Source organism: Lasioglossum baleicum, chromosome 10 (genome assembly GCF_051020765.1).
Source record: "Lasioglossum baleicum chromosome 10, iyLasBale1, whole genome shotgun sequence".
In the NCBI taxonomy this organism is placed as follows: Eukaryota; Metazoa; Arthropoda; class Insecta; order Hymenoptera; family Halictidae; genus Lasioglossum; species Lasioglossum baleicum.
In genome coordinates, this window is record NC_134938.1 from 13,009,229 (window position 1) to 13,033,485 (window position 24,257).

The 24,257-nt window shown below is 41.3% G+C and overlaps 1 protein-coding gene across 4 annotated transcripts in view; it reads right to left on the reverse strand.

Annotated features, from left to right (window-relative positions):
• Positions 1-1,017: 1,017 nt before the first annotated feature.
• Positions 1,018-24,257, reverse strand: part of LOC143213031 (A disintegrin and metalloproteinase with thrombospondin motifs 9) — a 128,233-nt gene continuing 104,993 nt past the window's right edge. For 2 of the 4 annotated variants that reach the window (XM_076432474.1, XM_076432478.1), the window contains 22 exons: positions 15,828-16,039; positions 15,565-15,717; positions 14,545-14,694; positions 12,707-12,858; positions 11,739-12,072; positions 11,531-11,619; positions 11,015-11,362; positions 9,324-9,487; positions 8,993-9,243; positions 8,535-8,907; positions 8,232-8,393; positions 7,594-7,734; positions 7,396-7,518; positions 7,116-7,286; positions 6,812-7,027; positions 5,639-5,827; positions 4,325-4,507; positions 3,928-4,256; positions 3,596-3,732; positions 3,177-3,367; positions 2,974-3,111; positions 1,018-1,875 (listed from right to left, as the gene is read on the reverse strand). In XM_076432474.1, the coding sequence (XP_076288589.1) occupies positions 3,022-3,111; positions 3,177-3,367; positions 3,596-3,732; positions 3,928-4,256; positions 4,325-4,507; positions 5,639-5,827; positions 6,812-7,027; positions 7,116-7,286; positions 7,396-7,518; positions 7,594-7,734; positions 8,232-8,393; positions 8,535-8,907; positions 8,993-9,243; positions 9,324-9,487; positions 11,015-11,362; positions 11,531-11,619; positions 11,739-12,072; positions 12,707-12,858; positions 14,545-14,694; positions 15,565-15,717; positions 15,828-16,039 (4,158 nt within the window). In that variant the 3' untranslated portion in view covers positions 1,018-1,875; positions 2,974-3,021. Of the gene's footprint in view, positions 1,876-2,973; positions 3,112-3,176; positions 3,368-3,595; positions 3,733-3,927; positions 4,257-4,324; positions 4,508-5,638; positions 5,828-6,811; positions 7,028-7,115; positions 7,287-7,395; positions 7,519-7,593; positions 7,735-8,231; positions 8,394-8,534; positions 8,908-8,992; positions 9,244-9,323; positions 9,488-11,014; positions 11,363-11,530; positions 11,620-11,738; positions 12,077-12,706; positions 12,859-14,544; positions 14,695-15,564; positions 15,718-15,827; positions 16,040-24,257 lie in introns of all 4 variants that reach the window. The other 2 variants (XM_076432475.1, XM_076432476.1) reach the window with 2 other exon arrangements.

The window sequence follows — 24,257 nt, forward strand, 5'->3', positions numbered from 1 at the left end:
TAAACGAGGTTCCACTGTAGTATCAAAAACTTGCTGACACAATCGTTTCAAATTGGGAAGACACGGTGGCTTAATAATCTTCTATGCTTCTCTAGAGACTATAATATGGCCGAATTCGCTGAGATTACTTTCTCCTACGACACTATTAATATACAGTGAGGAGCAAAACCATACCGATGAAACTATTTTTTCAAAAAATTACCAAATCAGGTATCACCAGATCAGCATGTTTCCAAACTCATTTTGTTTCCAATCCAAAAAATTAACAAGAAGTACAATCTGCACTGGTCCGGAGGTAAACTAGAACTTTGAAACGATCGCTGGTAGAGAAGGAGACACGGTTTTATCGGTTCAATTTTGCACCTCGCTGTATTGATAATATTAATTATGGCAGTTCGCTGAAATGTTCTATTCTTGATTAAATTTTCTTCAATTCTCGTCGAACAATCTGCGAGAAGAAATCCGTCGTACCTCTGCCAAAAAAGGATTTGTACTCAAGAATTGTTTTGGTATTTTGGTGTAGGTACGAGGCGATCTTACGTTGGTTTACGTTGCCAAGTTTGGTAATCTGAAGGTGTTCGATTGAGGAGAATAAATTTCCTAGAACGTATCCGGTATATAAAATAGCTGTTCGCTATAATTGAGTTACCATGGACTCAAGTCAATAAGTTAAAATCATTCGCTATATTAGGAGCTTTCAAGAACACGATACAGATTTGCTAGCTCCGAATACGTACCTATAATAAATCTACCACGCTACATTATTATAAGTCGCCAAAATTATTGCTATATGCCACGAAAATACTAAAGACACGTTGTGTTTAACACTTCACGGTGCTTGCTACATTAGGGAGCAGAGATATTGACATCTTCGAGGTTCGATAATCTTAACAAATGATAGCGAAGGCAGGGAAAGTTCAATGATCTGGAAAGCATCGATATATCTTCTCCCTAACACAATTGATTTCACTACTATACTTAATGTTTTTCTGTCCGATACACGTTGTTTAACCGCACTGTAGTCTTATAAGCTAGCGAAACACTTTTCTTTTTCTGAAGCTTCATAAAAGATCGTGTCCGTGGACTTACACCGCTTGATTTTCCAATTTGGATTTTACTTCGTTAGACTGTTAGTTAAACAACAAGTGTCGGACAGTTATGATATTTCAATGAGTATAAACAAAACGAATACTGCAATTCTTACCGGATATTAAGTTATTCATATATCTAATGGAACTCTCGACTGGACATATATATATGTATACGAAAAAATTTTACGAACAGTTTCGAAAAATAAACATAAATCTTACCAATTTGGAATCTACATTCTTTCTCATATCGTACGTTTCTTTTCTTAAGTACCTGAAACGGCATTCATCCAGTTTCACTGAAATTTTTGCAAAGACACCTTATATACTTTGCTAATATTTGGTTACATGATTCGTGAAACTGGCCATTCAAGAAACTTACATCATGTAAAATCTTTCATTTTCAAATTTATCGATTACGGATAGCAGCTAATAATAATTGATCATTCTGTCATCGGTGACATAAAAAGTTTCAGATCTTATATAGAAGCATTCCTATCCGCAATAAATTAATGTATCGGTTATTGAATTCGAACCGTAGCATATGATTATTCTTCATTCTGAGCCCCTGACTCTACTTTGAATCATTTCTTTGATTGTACGACGTTAACATTTAATTGTTAAAAATCACATAGACTAGTGACGACTTATGTAAAATGATACAGAGTAAGCTTGATGTCAAGGAATTGGCTCATCGGCAGCAGGTCGTCGATTTCATCTTGTGTTCGTTGAACCAGTCTTTAACAATACACTCGAATCCACTAATGGAAATTTTACCTGCTGAAAGCTGTGAATTTTCCGTTGTGAGACACAAATCATACACTAACTTTAGTCTAAATAAGCGCATATTCATTAGAGGTGTGCGACAATATTCGGGAATTCCCGGATTTTTTCGGGAAACTCCGGAAAATTCCGGGAATTCCCGAATATTCTCGCACACCTCTAATATTCATCAAATAATCTCGAACGGTCTTAATTAAGCACCAGTAAAAATTGCCGTATCATTATTCAAAGCAGCTTTAACATTATTATTACAGGTGAATTCTTCTCGATCGAAAAATTATTATATATTATCATTAGATTCGTCTGTATTCTATGTATACAGGGTGTCCCAAAATTCGTGAAAATCCCGAAAGGGGGTGGTTCCTGAGACCATTCTAAGAGACATTTTCCTTTGCACCAAAGTCAACTGCGGCTTTGTTTAGGAGTTATTAACGAAAAACACGGACCAATCAGAGCGCGCCCTGGGCCGCCGCGCCGTCATGATGCGATGTCACGGCGTACCGCGACACTCGCTTGCCGGCGCGGCTTGGCGCGCCGGGCCTGGGCGCGCTCTGATTGGTCCGTGTTTTTCGTTAATAACTCCTAAACAAAGCCGCGGATAACATTTTTGCAAAGGAAAATGTCGCTTGAAATGGTCTCAGGAACCACCCCCTTTCGGGATTTTCACGAATTTTGGGACACCCTGTAGATTGTAGAGGCTCAATTGTTGTATGAGAAAACACCCAGTCAGCCAAACGCTCGGTTTCCATCTACCCGGACGCTTCTGCCGGGCAGACGCTGCCAGGAGAATACTACGCAGCTGCGTCAGCAGAGGTAGCGTCCAAATTCGTCCAGATTTCGAGCATCCTACGCTTCGACCAGCTCCGAGCGTCGTTCGGGCAGGATAATGCCCGCCATCTGCTCGGAGCAGGCCTGGCTGACTGGGCAGTTTCAATTCGATGCGCACAATATAAAAATGATTACATAGAACAAAAATGATCTGGGTTGAAAGAAATGTCTCGATTTTGGAATTAGAATTACTTCGAGTCCAAAGGATTAAATGTTCTAAATTTCGTGATCTTACTTTCCTTTCAAATGAAGAAAATACATTCTGTTTACGTACCTGTACTTTACAGGTAACTAGAGATTAATAAGCTCCTCGTATCATGGTCTAAGGTGGTAGAACGTCTAGCTTTAATCCTAACTTTGGATTACAAAAGCCACAATGACCCTCACACTTTCCGACAACGTGTTGACTGCTCTGTGAAACGTAATCGAGCAATATTATTACACAATGAACATTTCTTAATTACACATCGAACTTACAATATTATTAATTTCTACTGATGTTCCAGGTGTGCTTTCCCAAATAACATCTGACGATAGTTTCAATTGTGTTCCGCTTAAATTAATACTAAAGCGTCCTTGGAAACAGTATGCTCGATTATAGCAATCGCCAACCATGCCGTACTTGACACGGTCTTTACCTTCTGAACGGGAGAACGTGTAATCATTCTCTGAAAAACATAATACGTACGTAGTGATGAATATGTACATGTATATGTATGTGTTAGAGGTGTGCGAGAATATATGTATATATGTATATATATTCGGGAATTCCCGGGGTGTTCGGGTTTCCCGCGAACTTTTTCGGGATTTCTGATACTCTACGGAATACGTCCCGTCCCCCCTTCCCGGTCTCGCACACCTCTAGTATTTATATATAAAGATGAATATTATCTTACCCGAAATTTCCAATCTAGTAAGATCGATCCGTACCCTTCTAAACATTGTTCTACTGAAAACAACTTCTCGACCGGTAGCACAATTACAACTATTGTTTCTGTGTCCGTTGTATAGACACGATTGATGATCTATTACCCTAAAACGTGCAAAAGAGTAAAGAATTATATAAAATAATTTTAGTTTCTTAATTTGTCAATTCTTAATTTTCCGAGGCAAATTTGAAGAAAGCAGGAACAAATGAAATCTTATTTTCTAGCATTTTTCGAACATTTTTAGAAGCCATAAATGAATAAAGATCCGCAGTCTACTTATAACGTTCCTGAACACGAACCTTCTATGATAGATCTCCGCGTAGTTCTCTCGGAAACCAGCTTGCAAAGTCAAGTATTCCTTCGGGTTGTTGGTTACCATATCGTGACAATAAATGTACATCCATCTTCCATTCACGAACAAGCTGTACTCGTTGTCCGAATTGTTTCTGTAGTACTTTTTCGCTTCGAGGCAAGACATCGGGTTACATTTTATTTGGTTACACCTCTGTTTTCGTGGTGGTTTGAATCTTATCGGGCAATTGCTACGAGCCACCTTCTTGCGAGTTCTAGCATTCAAGCAGAACAATCTCCGTGTCTGACGACCCTTCTGACCGCAGGCATGGCTGCACTGAAATTCAGAGTTCAATTGTTAGAACTGTACATCTCTTCCAATTTCTTGATAAAGAAAACACTTACAGCTCTCCATGGACCGGTAGACCAATAATACTTGTCGTCGCATTCTCGCAATTTACAGGTTTGCCGAGAATTCGGTTTCTGATCTGGCGGGCAGTTGTCACTGGGATCTGTTAATCCGTATCGATTGGTACGATGACAAGTCACCGTTCTATGTTGCATTCCTTCGCCACATTCTGCCGAACACTTCAAACAAATATGTCTGTTCTTACAGCAGTTCTCAACACAATTTAAATTTATAGTGTCTGCTACATTAGTTTGTCAAAGGAATAAGCTTTAATCGAATGTAATTCAAAACAATAAAATATACACAACTTATTCACAATGATTACGATCTATAACGACAAGTATGAAAAATTCATGCTCATGCACTGATTATACACAAGGGAAACGTATGTGTAATGGTTTGAAAACAGCAGTGCGATAGGCACTACTGTAGAATCTGTAAAAAAGAAAGAAACATAAATGTATTTGCGTAGAAAAATTGAAATGGAACATAGAAAATTGTAAATGATTTATTAATTCTAAACAAAACATGATTCAGTTATTTCATACTTCAGCTGTTTGCATCATGCACGGCGGTGGCATTCGCATGCTACACAAAAACGTCATACTAATTTGCAAATCCAGTTGATTCAGCTCATACAGTGCTGTTGATGATAATAATAATTTATACCTATCTCCAGATAAATATTTTCAGCGTAGTTGTACCAAAATCTTTTAAAATATACAGGATGTCCCAAATGGGACGTCCTGCGTATTGTATACAAATCTAAAATATTCTGATAATTGATTTCATTGAGCTGAGTTGAAATGAGTGTTCGTTTATTACGTTCAGAAATTAATCACTCTATGACGGTGGAAACATACCAAGAACCTCGGTGAAGTTAGTGAACCAACGCAATGACCACTACTATGGATCCATTAGGCGATTAGAAGAAGATTAATAAATATTATGCAACAAATGTGTAATTCGTATGTACATAATTAGAGTTCTCGTCAAAAACTTTCATCGTTTTCTATTCTTCAATCCACACAGTGTAGCACGACATTCTAACGAGTGTCTGATAAAACAAATTCCCAACTTGAACATACAGAATCAAGCTTACGGATGAATTCGGTAGAACATGTGTGTTTATACTGAGGAAATAATCTCTTTTACAGTTACGGATCGATGGTGAATCCATCAATAAGCTCGACGATATCATTCAAACAAGACAATTCAGACTATGTCGATGTGAATAAGAGGCAGGCGATGATGTAAAATATGTAAAACATGATCGGGAGATCGTAATGGCGAGGTATGGAGGCAAGTACCTCGGACCAAGCGCCTTCCTGCCAAATATAGTCGCAAGCAGTACGTCGGCAAGGTCTCTGCGATCTTGGCTTAGTCAAACCAAGCCTCGAACACTGTTCGTCCTTAACTGTCACTGGTCCGTGATTTCCTCGCCTCATTGTGCACTCCACCCTTCGTCTTTGTAGTCCGCTACCGCATGATTTCGAACACTGGAAAATATCTTCGTTCGACCAAACTGCCACTGACAACTTTCAATGCCCCTCGACTCTCGTAACGATACTTCGGGGAATAATTTTGGTTTCGTTCACCCTGTACGAATCTTTACGCATACACTTTCGGACCGGATAACATCTCCAAGCACTGATCAGATTTGGGTAACAATATTTCACAATTAGGCCTACTCAATCATCAGAGAAGTTTTTACTTGTTTAAACAATAGCATTCGAATTGAAAGGAAGCCTAAATGTTTACACAGAACGACGAGGAACATCAAAGTTTAAAATCGCCACGAGGTAAACTGTTCGCATGCTGTTCACAGCGCAATGTAAAATCGATTTAAACAACGACAATATCAAAGACTGACATAAAACTCAACATCGAGTTACACCAAATATTCAATTACATTACCTTCGTGGATTCTCGATAATATTATTCTCGCAGAAATAATAAACACTAAGGTAGAACATAAATACAGGGGTACAGATATTCAAGTACTACACTTTAGATTTGGAGATGTTCAACTGTGGGTTCGGCTGGCTCTGGTAATGGGTTAGAGCAATGATGAGCAAGCCGCGGCCCGGTAGCAAGTATGGTAGCAAGCCAGTACCAGTACTACAATCCGACGCGGCGCGGCGGCCTTCGTCGACGACTTTCAATTGCTACTTCCCGGCTATTTTTTCTAGTATTCTATACTAGAAGACCGTAGCGCAAACACAGACCGAAATTGAAGCTGGCGACGCAAGAAAAGTATTTAATATTGCGTTCGTTGCCGGTTCCGGCCCACGCGTAGTCTCATGTTTCCACTTTTGGCCCACTGCAGTCCGCGGGTTGCTCATCACTGGGTTAAAGGAAGGATCACAAGTGGAACCTCAACGTCTAAAGTGTAGATTGCTTTCTGTTCATGCCAGACACAGTAAAATACGGTTCTGCGAGAAGATGTTTAACTTCGGAAGACAATAATTACTAATACTTACAGCTGTCCAATTAGAGACTTCCCATTTTCGGAAAATATTTGTTTCCATACGATGCTTTCTGTTGTTCAAATCATTCGTACAGGGGCTCTTCCTACACGGTTTCAATATCAACGGTTTCTCCACGTCGTGACATTTCTCATCCGGCAAGGATTTACCACCAGGATGCTGGCAGCTGACTTGTCGGTACTGGAATCCGCTGCCACATTCTGCATCGCACTGAATGCATAAGTTTATTAATTATTTCAAAATCCTGGCCAGTAATAGCTTGTGCACCCCGTTATTTGCAAAATATTTGATGACACACCTGTCCCCAAGCACCGGTGTTCCACATTGGACACTCATGACGGATACAAGGAATCTTTCTGTACGGTTTCCTGTTCTTGTCACAGTAGTTATCGGGAGCAGTAGTTTCTGTCCTAATGTCAACGCATTTCACGTCTCTATGCATGTAGCCATTGATGCATGGCTTGGAACACTGAAACAATTGCACCGTACAGTTTGTTCGATTGAACGATAAACTACCAGAAAGAATTACGAAATAATCGCTGGTAGATAATGTGTTAAGAAAGAATGAAAGTACCAACCTTCTTGGCTGATTCGACCTTCCATTTATACCCAGAATGGAAGACAATGTCAACTTCGTTACCTTGCTGTGAAAAGTCTCCGTTCGGCAGGCCAGGAACATATTTAGTCGGTGGTAGATTTGCCTGTAATAAAGTAGTGTATTACGTCATGATTAAACTGTGGATTTCTTGCTACGATACAATGGAAAAGGTACGTACAATCGCTGTGCAAGGCTCAAGTACGCAAGTGGTGATCTCTTTCGGTTTATTGGAAGTGGAACATTTAGAACTTGCTGCTCCACTGAGAGTTTTGCAAATGACTTTCCTGCTTCTTGTACCTTTGCCACAGGTAACCGAACACTGGACGAAAATAATATAATAGAAATACATTATGATAAGCATATAATTAATAGACTGCGGATTTTTATGCGAAATTAATAACAAATGCACAATATTGTAGGGAACAATGATTGGAGTAGGCCGATCGTATGATCAAGATCGCGGAAGGCCGAGTTCGTTGACAAGACAAGGTTCAAACACGACGGTGCTAATGCGAGAGAGGAACGCGCGAGACAAAGAGTGCGTCAGAGAAAGTGAGAGAAGTGAATGTAAACAAAGAGGATATAAGGAGCGAGAACAATGCTAGAGCGTCCTTTTTAGGTGATAGCGACTGCGAATCTAAGCGACAGCGATAGCGTGTGTGAGTTTATGCATCGGCGAATAAATATTATGTCTATTTGTGCCGTCAATACGAGAGTTTTCTTGCAATCCCACACTCTGTTCCTACAATATTACTGTGATATTCAATTTTTGTTATAAACGCATCGAATCCGCAGTCTAATCATTCAATTGTGTACCGAGCTCCAGTCTTCGGGTTGCCATAGCTCGCAAGCCCCAGTATCGCACACCTCCATAACTTTAGGAGGCGAGTCACCGCAAAAGCTGTTCGACACTACACGGCCATCCACACGACACGAGTAACGTTTCTGTCGTTTGCCTATGCCACACGTTGCCGAGCACTGTAACCGATTGTGCAGTTAATTAAAATGAATTTTGTAAACAATATGGATATACAGGGTGTCCCACTAACTCTGTTATTGGGTGCTCATAGCGAAAACCTAAGAGTACATAAGAGTATGCAAAAAAAAATTATTTCTTACAGGTGACCAATGTTCAAACTCCCACTTGGGACACGCGTTCAGTTCGCACGTCTTCTTCAGAGGTTTCTCCTGTCTAGGACAATTGTTCTCGGACACGGGTCTCCCATTGGAGTCCACACAGGCGGCTGTTCTATGTTGCACGCCAACACCGCAGGTGACATCGCAGCTGCCCCATTCCCCGTAGATCCAGTGAACATTCTCACAGGGTCCTGTACAGTTTTCGTCTTCCTCGGGCCGTGGAAGATGAGCACAAGCTTGCGTGGGAATTGATTGAGGAGGATCTCCGTTCCAGAAGCTCTGAATGCACCTTGACGTCACCGTTCGTTTTCCTGGACCACAGTCGTTGGAGCATTCCGACACTGACGTTCGCCACCTGAAACAATTACATTGATATCTCCTGTTTGATCATGTAATCGCCATTTTATCGTGTCTTCCTGATCTAAATTCTATCCACTTACTTCAGATGGCAGTGATTATTGCACGGCTGGTTCTCTTCCTCAGGTTTCTCCTCCTCGTCGAGGCAATACTCATCAGGTACAATGACTTTGTGCTCAGTGCTTTTGCATTCAGCCTTACGGTACTGTATCCCTTCGCACACGCGACTGCATTGGGACCAGCTGCTTAGAGTCCAAGTATAGCTACGCACGATCTTCTTGGATGTCGTGTATTCGTACGTTATTTGAGGCGGTTGACCTGTTACACACCACACCTGAAACGTTGGACAATTAGCGAACTGAATTGTTCAATCCTCCAACTGCGAAGACGTTTTACCGCAGCTATAAGACTCACCTCTACTATCAAGTCAACGTCAATCGGTTTGGTGCTGTTCAGCCGTTCCACCACGGAATTATATCCGCTGTACTGAATTGTGACGCCGCACTCCCTGATTAGCTTGGCGGTCATTATGTATATCCCGTTGAGAATCCTCTTTCCGCATTCTGCCACTCGCAAAGCTGTGTGAAACATTTGATCGTAGTGTTTATTCATACTATTTCGAGACAGAACCGAGTACTATCCGATGAGATAACCGTGTACTCGGGTAGCCGACTATCTCATGAGTAGACTGCGGATTTTTATGCGTTTGTGGCTTATAAAAATTTTTTAAAAATGCTGGAGTATTAAATTCAACAGAATCTAGTACGATTTTTATTTATTTTGAATCTACAAATGCTGTTACCAATGAAAATAGAATTTTATTTAGTACCGCTTTCTGAAAATATGTCTACAAAAATTGAAAATTGCATGCACATCCGCAGTCTACTCGTAAGAGACCCGGGTACTCGGGTAATTTTCGTTTGCTTAGTTACTCGAGTAACCTTGTGACCTCTACGGAGCCTCCCAAGGTTACTGCAATGTCAAACAAATACAATCATCATGTCCAAAACAATTTTTTCGTATCACCTATATCCAGTAAACAAAAATGCTCGATTCTGGCCATGGCAGCAAAGCCCATCGCGTGGGCTCGTATTCTGCCCTCGGCACAATCATGGCCGCTCGGTCCTGGATTCCTGCCACACTAGTGCGACCTGCCCTGTACGATGGCATTCGCCACGGTAGCGCGACCGTGCTGCTCTCTTGAAATGGGCAGAATCCAGGACCGAGCGGTCAGGATTGTGTCGAGGGCAAAATACGAGCCCACGCGAGCTTTGCTGCCATGGCCAGAATCGAGCCATCGTGTGCTTTGACCCCGACAACCAAAAATTCCATTTCTGACGAGCGTCTGTACGCGCAGCTGTAACTTGTTCTGCCGTCTGATTGACATTAGTGTTGGCATTACATGCTTTGGGCATGTGCAGAACGAAGACAGAAAGCTGGCGGCTGGGGACCCTGAATCTGCCTTTGTTTGTCGCACTGATGCGGCGAGCGCCGCTTTACAGGGCAGCACCGTCGGTGAGGGTACGTCGCACTAATGCGGCAGATGTCAGCGAAGTAAATTTCTATTGTACCAAATATACAGCACTCGTCCTTTTTACTGACAATTCGAAATACCGATTTTTGAATGCAGAATTATATTTTGTGCACATTAAAGGAGAAAAAACGAGGGAAACAGCATCCCCCACATCAGTGCGATCATGCTGCCCTCTTAAACAAAGGCAGATTCGGAATCCAGCCGCCAGCTTTCTGGCTTCGTTCTGCACATGCACACAGCCCTGCTCCAATGGACGGCAGAACAAGTTACAGCTGCGCGTGCAGACGCTCGTCAGAAATTGAGCCAATCCTGCCTTGAGCAGCTCGGAGAATAGCTTCGACAGTATTCTGTCCGTTCTCCGTCCTAGGCAGGGTCTGCTCATGGCAGGCCTGGTTGTCTGGGGAGCAGCTTCGAGCAACGTTCGGCCAGTATAATGCCCGTTACCTGCCCTCGGCACGCTGGGCTCGATTTCTGCTACGGCAGGCCTGGTTGACTGGGATATAATTCCCGAGTAATTGAGTGATTTGGGTAAAAACAGTTTGCAGTTTCGATCGTGTTTGAAGGATCGTACCGAGGTAATTCTGATCGTCCGCCGACTTCAATAAGCTGTGCTGCCTGATGTCGATGTAGCGGCTTCCGGCCGGGATCGTTGTCACTCTCATGTACCCTTGCTGGGTGGAGTTGTACGTTCCAGAGATCCTTTGGCAGGTGGAGTTGTCGCCCTTGCACACGCCGCAGCTGTCCAGTTTCGCGTGCGAGTTCAACACATGGTCGCATCCCGCTGGTCTACAATAGCCGTTCACGCACATGTGAAAGGTGTCCTTCTCGCACGGCGTTCCGTCGAGCACCTTATTCTGCAGAGGGTAATACTGATTGCTATCCACCTGGCAGAGCAATTTGCAGCGTTCGTGCGGCAGGACTGGAAACAAAAATCAACGAGGTAATTTTTCATTTATCAAGCACCTCCAACCAGAGATGCGGTCGTGTGTGGTTTTCAAATAAATTAATTAATATAATACATAAACATTTCATTCTGCATAAAGATCCTATTTCACCTTTTCCCCTTTCGTTACCAATATTAACTTACTTCTGTTGTATTTGGCGTACCACGTGACGTTCTTGGGCAGCTCGGGTATGTCATAGTTGTTATTGTTGTGATAGGTGCACTGTATCTCCCTGTGAAACAGACACAAGTGGATTAGCTCCCGTATCTTGTGATTAATGTGGACGATCTTTATTTTGCACAATGATCCCCCAGCGATTCGCAAATCAATGATGAAGCGCATCGTAATTACCTTACGTCGGGACTTCCCGCTGGACAATCCTCGAGGTTGCAGCTGCGATACTTGACGCGAGCGCCGACACAGTAATTGCCGTAGTTCTGCGGAGGAGGATTGTTGCATTCGCGGTACTTCTTCTGGACACCGCCGCCGCAGGTTCTCGAGCATTCGCCATAGCCTCCCCATTCGCCCCACTGGCCGTCGACGGGTTCGAGGATTCTGCGGGAGATGCACTCGCCGCGGATACACCATTTATTGGTATCGCAAGAGGTTCCATCAGCCCAGGGCATGTACTCGGTATGGCACTGGTTATCCCACTTCGGTGCGGTGCACCACAATCTCCTGCACACTGCCTGGCCGATAACCAACCAACCGCTCAGTTTATCTCAATTCTTGAGCACTGTGTTCGTTATGCAACCCTCTCTCCCCCCCGCCCTTGCTCTGATTCATCAACCCCTCATCCATTAACAAATAACGACCCCCCGAGGAGCCAGGAATTCATAGAATCATGGAACTTTGGAGATGTGTACTGCATATACTCCCGTCCATAAGTCACCGGACACTTATCGAAAGGGTCTAGCAGCTCCCACGACATTTTTTATTGATATTGTGTTTGCAAAACAATGCTTTCCCACATATAATAGCTACAGCTAATCAAAATAAAACAATAAAATCAGGCGGTAAGCTTGTATTCTCTAATTACCACTTTGTTGAAGATAAGTCCGGTGATTTATGGACGGAAGTGTATTTAGGTATGTGTCAGACTTGGGCATTGTTAAATGAATAATTGTCAACTCTGAAATTATTTTTCGAAGTCCACTGTTGTAGACTGAAACTGCTGTGACTCGATAACGTAAGCTAGCTATGGGGGCTATTTTCGAAATCCCTCTTCTGGTCTCCTCTGCCCAGTGGAATTGTATGGGATTTTGCAAGGGAGCTCCTAACAAGCTTCTATTTAGAAATTAGAAGAGTGCGTGACTTACCATGACTCACCATTGTGGTACAGACACGGGACCCCGCGCCGAATGCTAGCTCGCATTGCTGATCCGCCGTGTAATTCTCGCCGGGCAGTCTACTCATGTCTATACTTTCCGCTCGATCAGGCTTGTCGAGCAAACACGTGCCCTGGTACGATCTGGAACAAACCTCGAAGATCATCCCAGGAAACTTGCAATTGTCAAACTTGGCACCCTGACTGAACGTCAGTTTGGCCAAGTTCGTTTGATGGAAAGCAGACAGAGATTAAAATCTGTTCAATGTTGCAAAATGTGTTTTTAGTTGATGGAAGTAGGGAAGACTACTCGATGTCCAATGTTGCAAAATGTATGTTTAGTTTTTGGAAGTGGGGAAGACTATTCGATGTCCAATGTTGCAAAATGTATGTTTAGTTTGCGGAAGTGGGGAAGACTATTCGATGTCCAATGTTGCAAAATGTGTTTTTAGTTCATGGAAGTAAAGAAGACTATTCGATGTCCAATGTTGCAAAATGTATGTTTAGTTTGTGGAAGTAGGGAAGACTATTCGCGATGTCCAATGTTGCAAAATGTATGTTTAGCTTGTGGAAGTAGAGAAGACTATTCGATGTTCAATGTTGCAAAATGTGTTTTTAGTTCATGGAAGTAGGGAAGACTATTCGATGTCCAATGTTGCAAAATGTATGTTTAGCTTGTGGAAGTGGGGAAGACTATTCCCAAGTAGCCACGTGTAGCCACGTACGTCCCTAAAACGTACGCAGAATGAACGTGAACTGGACCTGAAACGTACGTTTTAGGGACGTACGTGGCTACTTGGGTTCGATGTCCAATGTTGCAAAATGTATGTTTAGTTTGCGGAAGTGGGGAAGAAAATACGAAAACAATGATAAGATGAATTTGAGAGTACCAATACGTTCCTTATTTGGCTACTTCGCTGAAAGAATTTTGTGCAATTTGAAATTTCAATTCTTGCCCAGCTGGAAGGATGATTTCGAGCAGGTGCTGGTTAAATTTCTTTTTTTCTCCAAGATAATTCTGGGGATTGTAGGATGATTCATGCGCGAGGTTCCCACGTATCATCGAGGACCAAATTTTTGTCGGTAACAAATGAGATCCGGGGCGTGCGGCTCTTATTTAGAATCCAGCGGAACCGGATTCCTAAGTGTAGAGTCGCCGAGACGGCAGTTCTACTGATATTGCAGAAAACTCGCTGCACCGACTCTTCCGACCAACTGAATTCATTGAGTGACGCCTGTTTTAGCAAGGCAGACTACGCTCTGGATGACTTTCGTTGAACGTTGACCCTCGCACTACCAAGGCATTATCAGACTGCGGATTTTATGCAAAATAAAAATGGTCTGCGTCACTTAGAAGAAAAGGGAGTTACATGAAAATTGATTTCTTCTCTGAATCATTTTAACAAGTTGCAAATAACGTGTCAGTAATATTATATTCACACGTTTCTTCTATTTTATGTTCCACCTACTCGTTTCTATCAGAAGTGCATAAAATCTAATTATCTTGTAGCTTGTTAAAACTGCTTAAAGGAAGCTTTACGTTTTTATTTTGCATAAAGATCCTGTTTGTAAAACTATTTGTAATTCTTGAAAGTCTGTCTGCAATTATCTTGCAACGAATGGATGAAGATCTTTCCGCTGGTGTCGCGAGAGACCTCAATGAAGGACTAAGTGCCAGAGGATTAGATAATGGACGAACGTGCAGTGGTTTAATGGAGAAAAAGTAAATCTTAACGTGACAGATGAAGCCTAATCTGCGTCATCGTGACGCAGGGTCAACTCGTCGACGTGACACTTTCAGAGAACGTTCATCAAACTAATATCACTCACTCGAGGAACTCGGTGACGAAGTGTCGAGAACACTTCGACCATTTCCATGGGAAAGTGTTGTTGTCCAGCATCCTGGCCATGATGTTCTGCTGGCCGGAGCTGTTTCCGAACTGCTCGCATTTCTTGTCATTGTCGTGCGGCATGCTCAATCTGGAATTGATAATTTACGTCACTACAAGAACTATCCAAAATCTATTTAGATACGAATTGTGGGAACTGAGGCCGTGTTTGCTCTGACAAAAACAATGTAAATATCAACATTCCTTCAACATCCGGAAATGGGAGGTTCCTGAGATCATTTGAAGCAACATTTTCTCTGATTGGTCCGTTGTTTTTAGTTAATAACTCCTTAACGAAGCCGCGGACGCCATTTTTGCTAAGGAAAATGTTGGCGGGTTTTAGGAGGTTAGGACGTTAATACGACATGATTTTTTCGAATCATTTAATAGGCATTTTTCCATTTATCTTTCTCAACACGTTATCTACCGGCGTTTAATAATTTTTGGACGTCCGAGTGATCTCATTCTTAAATCAACAGTTTTAGGTTAGCTTTCAGTACAAGTTTGGCTAACTGTAACTGCGGATCATTATGGACCAAAAAAGTTGTTCGCATTAATTGCAAGACACGAGGACCAAACAGGAGTTGATTTCTCTGTTCAGTGGTATCGTTAAGTTCTAAGAAATTTTATCATATAAACAAATTATCCTTATTTGTACTAGTTCAATCAGTTATTATTAGGTTGAAAAGAAAGTTCTTGCGGTTTTTATTATAAAATCAAAATAACAAAAACCGTAAGAACTTTCTTTCCGACCTAATACTTCCGGTAGATAACGTGTTGGATCCTATCCTGGACATTTCATAGCATAATCACGATGGATTATATCTATATGCTACAATATTTATAGAGTGCCCAGCTGGTCCCTGTTGCTTGGACTGCCGTCAGCGCCCGGTCTCGACAGAAATAAGCGTTTATTTACGAAAGTCCGAATGCTTTTACAGCATCCGATAGCGTTACTTACACGTGACCGATCTCGTGGGCTATAGTGAACGATGCTGCCAGTCCTGTGTCCTGAACAATAGCACAGGAGGATTTTCGGGAGCACATTCGTCCCACCTGGGCAAGACCCAGAATGTCGCAGCGCATTTTCATCGGGTAGTGGCACAGATTTTCCCTGGAAATTGTTTATTATTATAACAATGAATCGTATATATTCAATATATTCAATTATATTATCGAAAGATTTTCTCAATTTTTTGTTTAGTAAAATAAATCGAACTGTACCTCGTCAAAAGAAGAGCAGCATCATGGTGTACTGCCGACGGTCCATCGGGACTACGGTCCTTCCATTTACAAAAGTTCTCCAACATATCGGCTGCAGAGGTCCCATTAATTTTCGGATCTATGGGCGCGAAGACGTGTTTCGTTTGCACGATCTCCATCACGGAAATGCTTATTGCGTTGCCGATCGATCGATCTTTGTACATCCGGGCAACCTGGACAGAGAAAAATACGACGCGGTTCTGAATCATATTTCTCTAGTTAATTTAATATCTTAAAATTAATAGGGAATAGCGAAATCGTCGAGTTTGATCAAGGTCGTGTTCTAGTACAATTTGGACTAGACTACTCTACTAGGATTATCCCTACTCTACCTCCCCCACCTCTCGGCCCGGTCACGAGACGCGTCACGTGATGTGTCGCAATGTCACGTGACTGATCCGGTACTGGCAGAGAGGGGGTAACTTCATCCCCTCCATTCGAGTCTATCCCCCTGACTCTGATGACGACGCCTATTACAAACCTAATTGGATGCTTTTTATTTTGGTTAAATAATTTTATTTGAATTTGCTTATTTCGATTAAATATCCAACTATCCAATCCTGAATTATCAGAATATGTATAATTTAGTGTTCTGATTTCTCAGAATATGTATAATATAGTGTCCTGAACTTTCAGAATATGTATAATTCAGTGTTCTGAATTTTCAGACCATGTATAATTTAGTGTTCTGAATTTTCAGAATATGTATTATATAATTTAGTGTTCTGATTTTTCAGAATATGTATAATTTAGTGTTCTGAATTCTCAGAATGTGTATAATTTAGTGTTCTGATTTCTCAGAATATGTATAATATAGTGTCCTGAACTTTCAGAATATGTATAATTCAGTGTTCTGAATTTTCAGACCATGTATAATTTAGTGTTCTGAATTTTCAGAATATGTATTATATAATTCAGTGTTCTGATTTTTCAGGCCATGTATAATTGACCTACTATATTTTAAAAAAAGTTGCGAACAACAACGTTCAGTATTTTCTCTGTAATTCCGACCAAGCCTACGAAGCAAGTATTAAATCTCCCATCGCCCATTACAGCTCATCTCCCATGGATTCGTTCTAGAGTCTAGAGGGATCGGACACGAAGGCTTTGGGGATACCAGGCGCGCTGCTAATTAAGAGTCAACTGTGTCTTGCATTGTTTATGCATGGACATATTCGTTTTGCTCTCTTCTGAGCTGTGCGTGTACGTTTCTCCTCGGGGGCCTCTCCCTCTCTCTCTCTCTCTCTCTCCCTTTCCTGTAACGCTTCATTAAGATGCAATCGAATCCGTTTGTAAAAATCGTTCCCCTTATTAAATGTCTCGCGACTGACGAGAATGCGTTCGTAAGCGCGTGAAACGTGGATTAACGCCGATCACTCCGAAGATTCTGTGGACATTCGATTTCGAGACCACCCCTCCGCGGATCACGGACGAATAGAAATGCATGAAATGCAAGAATTAAACGATTTATTTTAGTCTTTTCGTCCGCTTGACCGTGGGGTATTGCTCTGATAAGTTGAACACGTCTTTTCATCTACAAAAACGAGCTGTGAGAGAAAAAAAACAGTAATTAAAATATACAGGATCTCAAAGAGGAGGTTTGTTGTGGTTAGGCTGGTGGGAGAGCGGTGAGGACCGGCTACGTTTGCAAATCTACGTTATCGACATTTCCGCGTGGTTGAGGTGCCACGGCTTCACTCATTAGATGACGCGCGACACTGATTACACACCAACATGGCGGCGCCCTTATCAGTCAACACTCCTGAAAATCGCTGAACTTTAAACACTCATAACTTTCGAATCAGTGGGTTCCTATTATTAAAACTTGTATTTTCGGAATTTCCTCGTTAAAATGGATGATATAAAAACGTTGAAAATGTCTGGGTCCCCAAGATGAAGCTTAACCCAGCTATATAACCCAGCTGTGTTTATTTAAAATTATAACACACAGCATGAGGTTTACATTGCAACTGTTCAGAAATCCAACAACAATCAAATTGGATTCGTTTCATTGTTAGACCGTGGATCCTTGTGCCAAATAAACGTTGTCTTTATAAATTGTATAACGCAGGAATTGCAATGTCATTCTTTCTTGAATGATTTCGGTCTTACGCGCTTCTAACTTCCGATCGGCCGTTCACTGGCGTCCGTGGCCTACCAGAGCCGGCGGGGTTTCGAAACCAAACAATCGCAAAAAACCGCGTCGAGTGCAATCGACGCGTGCAGTTACGCACAGATCCGGAGTGTAAGTGCGTGTTTAATCAATCAATTACGGGCAAACGGTCGTTCCACATGCGCGAATCTGTTGTAACCACTCTATCCCGGAGCGAACCGTTGGGGAAACGTGTCCGAGTGACACATCAGCCCGACGACGACCGAAACGGTCCTCCAATTGGATGCATTAGGGCCGGTTCGTTTCATCTAATTAAACTGCTCGGAGATGCCTCGGCACTTATTCTTCACGATTGAAGGTTCTGGATGTATACACAACAGTATAGTATAGTATTGTTTGGTAATATGGTATAGTATAGTATAGCAATATAGTATAGTATTGTATAGTAATATGGTAAAGTATCGTATATTAGTATGGTATAGTATGGTATAATAATATAGTATAGTATAGTAATATGGCATAGTATAGTATAGCAATATAGTATAGTATTGTATTGTAATATGGTCTAGTATGGTATAGTATAGTATAGTAATATGGTATAGTATGGTATAGTACAGCATAGCAATATAGAATAGTATTGTATAGTAATATGGTATAGTATAGTAATATAGTATAGTATAGTAATATGGTGTAGTATAGTATAGTAATATAGTACATTGTATAGTATACTGTTATGGTATAGTATCGTATAGTAATATGGTATAGTATAGTATAGTAATATAGTGTAGTAATATGGTATTGTACAGTAATATAGTATAGTATAGTAATATGGTATTGTATAGTAAAAGCAACCCCCAATGTTAGACTGCAACGTTTAATCGGGTTTTAATTTATTCTAAGCGGGACATATTATCGCACGCTTTGCCTAGAGCGGCGTAATTAATTCCCCAACGAGTTCTTGCACGGTAATCAAGATAATAAGTGCTTAAGTGTGATAAGTATCGTCGGCTGAGCCGCCATTCTCGCGCGCGTATATAATATGTAACGACGAAAGAAATCCTGCGAAATGATATACGACTGCGACAGATCCGATGGAAAAAAAATATAATTTACTTCCCGTGTACGCACCGACAGCGAAGTTTCTAATTTATACGTTCGCTATGAACCGCGAGATAACGAAGGAAATTGCCGTCGTCGGCCAGCCACTGTCCACCGATCGACTCTGGTACCACGTGTCGCTTCTTTTTACTTTCTAAACACGATAACAGCTTATAAATAACCAATCTGGTATCCTCGATTACCTAATAACCTAAACTATGCTCAATCGAGAAATCCATTGTGAGGCATGTATGTTTAATTTGATTCTATACAGTTCCTGCCACGATTGTTCAAATCGTAACGACCCTCCGGTGGCAAACAAACAAATAAATTTTTAATTACGTCATGTAGACTTAGATTTTTCCGTAGGAAATGATTAAATGAATTTTTTATCTACGCGTAATCCCACAAGAAATAATTAAATCAATCTTTTAGCTACGACTCCGGATCTTTATGCAAAATAAAAAGTTTGTGCTTCAATTCCAGGAGCCTTTAAATATATATTTTTCACTAATAGTTACAATGCAGTGAAAATAATAATACCGATGCTCTTGAAATCTTTCAATATTTTCACTGTTTTAAATATAGTTTAAAATCCAAAGTTAATTCTAGTTAATAAATCAAATCTAGTTTATTATTGTAGCGTCCTTTTTTCGTTGTTATTCCCGCGTGTTTTTTTCTTTGCGAACGCTCGGGGGGTTGATTAACAGGCCATCAGGCAGATCCGGAGGCCGTAAAAAAGGTCCCGGGTGAAGTCTCACTGGACCGGTTAGAGAAACGCGGCGATTCAATCGTGTCACTGGGCGATCGCTATGTCAGACGCACTCAAACAGACAAGTTTTTCGTTTCCATGACGGTGGTCATCCATAAGCGACGTATATCTACCGCGATCCCGTCCTGATCCTCACTGTACGAGTATGGTTAAATGGGTTATCTCGACTGCAAAAATTCATGTTTATTAACATCGCTCGCGTCTCTGCTCTTCCCGTTACACACACATTCTCATCTCGTGTGTATGTATACCGATTACAATGAATCGCCATTTCATATTTTCAAGATCATCACATTGAACATTATGAACATTGTGTATATTTTATTAGTTCTCTGACTACAGTGGAATATACTGGAGCATACCAGAATATACCAGAATCGCCATTTCATATTTTGAACATCATCCTATTGGACATCATCACATTGAACATCATGAACATTGTTCATGTTTTATTAGTTCTCTGACTACAGTAGAATATACTGGAGCACACGCCAGAATATATCAGAATCGCCATTTTATATTTTGAACATCATCACATTGAACGTCATGAACATTGTTCATATTCTATTAGTTCTCTGACTACAGTACAATATACTGGAGCATATCAGAGAATATACCAGAATATACTAGAATATACTAAAATATACCAGAATATACTATAAGATACTAAAATAAAACAGAATATAGTAAAATATACTAGAATATGCCAGAATACATCAAAATATACTAGACTATAGTATACTAGCATGTTTACTAGATTATAATTACTATAATAGATTATACTAGATATACCAGAATATACAATTGTAGAATAAAATAGAATATACTCTAGAATGTACTAGAATATAGTACATTGATATACTAGAATATACTAGAATGTATAGTATGATATACTAGAATATACTAGAATGTATAGTATGATGTACTAGAAAATACTAGAATGTATAGTATGATATACTAGGATATACCAAAAAATACGAGAATACAGACCAGACCATGCTAAAATATACCAAAATATACTGAATCTAATTTCCTTAAGGATTATTAGGTAATCTCAGAACCTCGATTAAATTGAATATATTTTATACACAGTGTCTCGGATAATTGTGGATGACAAAATTAGGAGCACAACTGTATGTACCTACTAGTACATCAGAAGTGCGCGTCAAGGCTTTCATCACTTGTGTAGCTCATTCAACGATCGATTGAATTTCAAAGTTTATGTTCGCTGAACCATCGAAGCCTCTCCAGTGATTGCCCATAAAATATTGACACTGTTGATAGCTATAGTTCCCCATGAAAAAGCCGACTGGCACAGAAACCGCGAGCACAGACACCGTTGCACAATATGCCCCGCGATGGCTACCGGGAAATTCCAACGTGGCAAATCGCTAGGTGACAACGCGATTCTCCTTTTTCAAGCAATCTAGAGAAGATGAATGTCTCCTCCTCCTTCTCTGTAATTCTGTTGGATAGCGAGTCGTGGAATCGAGTACAACAATCTTGCTAATATATTTTAAATAACTTCAATCTTTTACATTTTACATGCAACGTATCCGTGACATTCTCCTGATTAAAACCATACCAAACACGGTACAATTCGGGACATATTTACTTGCCGGAAGTCCAGTTCGGATAATCGAGGTTCTACAATATCGTGGATTAAACGAGCAAATACGTTGCAAATAGGGTCGTGTTTGGAATCGTTTTAATCAGAAAATCATCAGGCATACTCTGACAATAGTCTCATAAAAAAAATTGTTACTAACAAAAGTGTGATCGCAGAGGATTAGTATTGCAAATATGCCAATAGAGGATGTCAATCCTCGCATACTAAAGCGAGGAGCAGAAAGATGCTGGAAGCAGCGAATGATCCGACAAGATATCGCATGGTGTAGTTATGGCAACCACACGTGTTCCGCAAGAAGGCAGCCCCATGATAGAACAGGCTGGCCACACTCAACTTATCAAACACCGTTCGACGCGACGTCAAATTAGATTTCATCGATTTGCAAAAGAAAAAGCCATGAATATCAGAAGATGATCGATAGCCAGGAAAGCTGATTGAATCGTCGCATGAATGACGGGCGTGGGCCCGCGAAAGTGAGTCCCGGACGCTCCGTGGGATGTTGCCCTCTTCTGAGGTGTGGTCCTGATTCGCGTGGGACGTGCAACCGACTCGGATGGTAATGACCTGGTTGACAATGACGAGGCTAACCGTCAAATTATATATGAATCATTCATTTGTCACGGGACGATCGGATTTCCTCGTTCTACTGATTTTACCTGCCCCGGATTCCCTCGTTGTTGATCGTATCGTTTCCCATTGCGTCGTCCTGACTTCTGGACTAAACTTTTCGTAACTGAAGAACCTTCGCGTGTTAATGTAACATAGTATAATTTTATATAGAATTTAGTATTGTTTTAAAATATCATTAAATTAATATGAAAATTTATATATCTAATATATAATACAATATAGTATAGTAATTTTCGAAGATCAAGGTCATTTTAAGGTCACGCTATTATATCACATATCTAAATGTATATCTCGACCAGTTACACGATGCAATAAAAAGAAAATGTAGTTATGTGTCAAAAAGCACCGATGTCCTTGATAACTCCAAAGTAAATGACCTACGGAAAAAAATATTCTTGCAAGACTATGTAACAAATTATGTAACAAATATTAATTGCATCACGATAACCTGGAGAGATATTTAGGTGTCTTTACTTAAAACGACCACTCTGTCTATATAGTGTAATATAGTATAATATTCTCAAAATTCCTTCATCATCCGGAAATAGGTTCCTGAGATCATTTGAACCAACATTTTCCTTTGCAGAAATGGCGTCCGCGGCTTTGTTTAGGAGTTATTAACGAAAAACACGATTGTGCCAACACGCGTCTAGGTCGCGCTCTGATTGGTCCGTGTTTTTCGTTAATAACTCCTTAACAAAGACGCGGACGCCATTCTTGCAAATGAAAATGTTGCATCAAATGATCTCAGGAACCACCCGTTTCCGGATGTTGAAGGAATTTTGAGACACCCTGTATAATATGGTATAATATATATTATAATGTTGTAATGTGGTATAATATATACTATATACTATAATGTCATGTAATACAGTGTAGTATAGTACGTCGTTTCGCTTTCATATATGTTTTGTGCTCGGTAGGTTCAAGGGGGAGAAGGATCAGGGGCGGAGCAGGATACGTGGGGCCCCTAATCGGTGAAAATTTCGGACCCCCCTCAAAAAAAAGTTTTAAGAAAAGTCTCATTAATTTATAAACAGAAAAGAAAAGTAATCAAAAATTCCATAGAGTGAAACTTAGAGGCCGTAAATTTAACATTTTGTTTTTAGATTTGTTCGTTTATTTTGTGGAGGGTTTTTTGAACCTTTTCGGTCATTTCCAAAATCTTTGAGTTAAGATATTTTAAGACCTTGGGGCCCTATGCTATCCGGGGCCCTACGCGGCCGCTTGGTCCGCCCCTGAGAAGGGTTGTCGCGAAGAGCAAGCCACAGGAGGAACGTGGTAAAACAATTGGTGGGGACTTGAATTACGGCCGTGGGTCTACGAGACATTGCATCTGGAAAGCACGGTCACGCGTTCCAGAATACCACCTTTAGAGGACTGCCTTTTTCCGTGGTCTATCCCGTGCTAGGCGCCGCTTGCGAAACCAGACCGACGGGCATAAATTACGGAGCCCGCAGTGGGAAAAGTGTACCAGGGTGGTGTGAGCGCACCGTGCAACGTGCCGTGCACTGTGTCGTACCCGGTTTAGTGGGGCACGTCCCACGTGCTTCGCGAGCGTTACGCTCTGTTTAAAGATTCCGGGGCCCGACGATTATATAATTGGCCATCCCACAATAAGCGTACGTACAACCGGATCGATCTTTCACCGCTCACAGTAATTCGATTCGAATGCAAATCCCGTTTTCTGTCGTGGCGATCGGATTGAATGCAAATCGGGCCCGGGTTAGGTCGTGATTTTCATGTTTCCGTCCACCGGGGAGGGAATTGAAACGGCGAGCACGGGGGAGCCCGCTTCTAATGCCTCCGTCGCGCGCTATCTGTTCGGCACAATCGACTCTCGTAATTCTCCAAGTAATTAGCGGATCGGTTGTTCGAATGAATTTATCACTTGGCGGATAGCAGGTTTACAATGTTACCGGCACCGCTGGGACGCTGTAAATCCAGTCAATCTGAGATTCGCAGCACGCTATATTGATTTCAAGGCTTCGCAGTCTTTCTCCAAGAGGGAGCTGTGCACAGTCGCCAGACGAGGGGAGGGAGCACGAATCGAGGGGAAACGTTACCCCCTCCCTGCCGGTACCGGAGTGTCGGGACAGCGCAGCGTCGAAGAAGGGGCAGGTAGAGTGGGGACACACTCTATTAAAA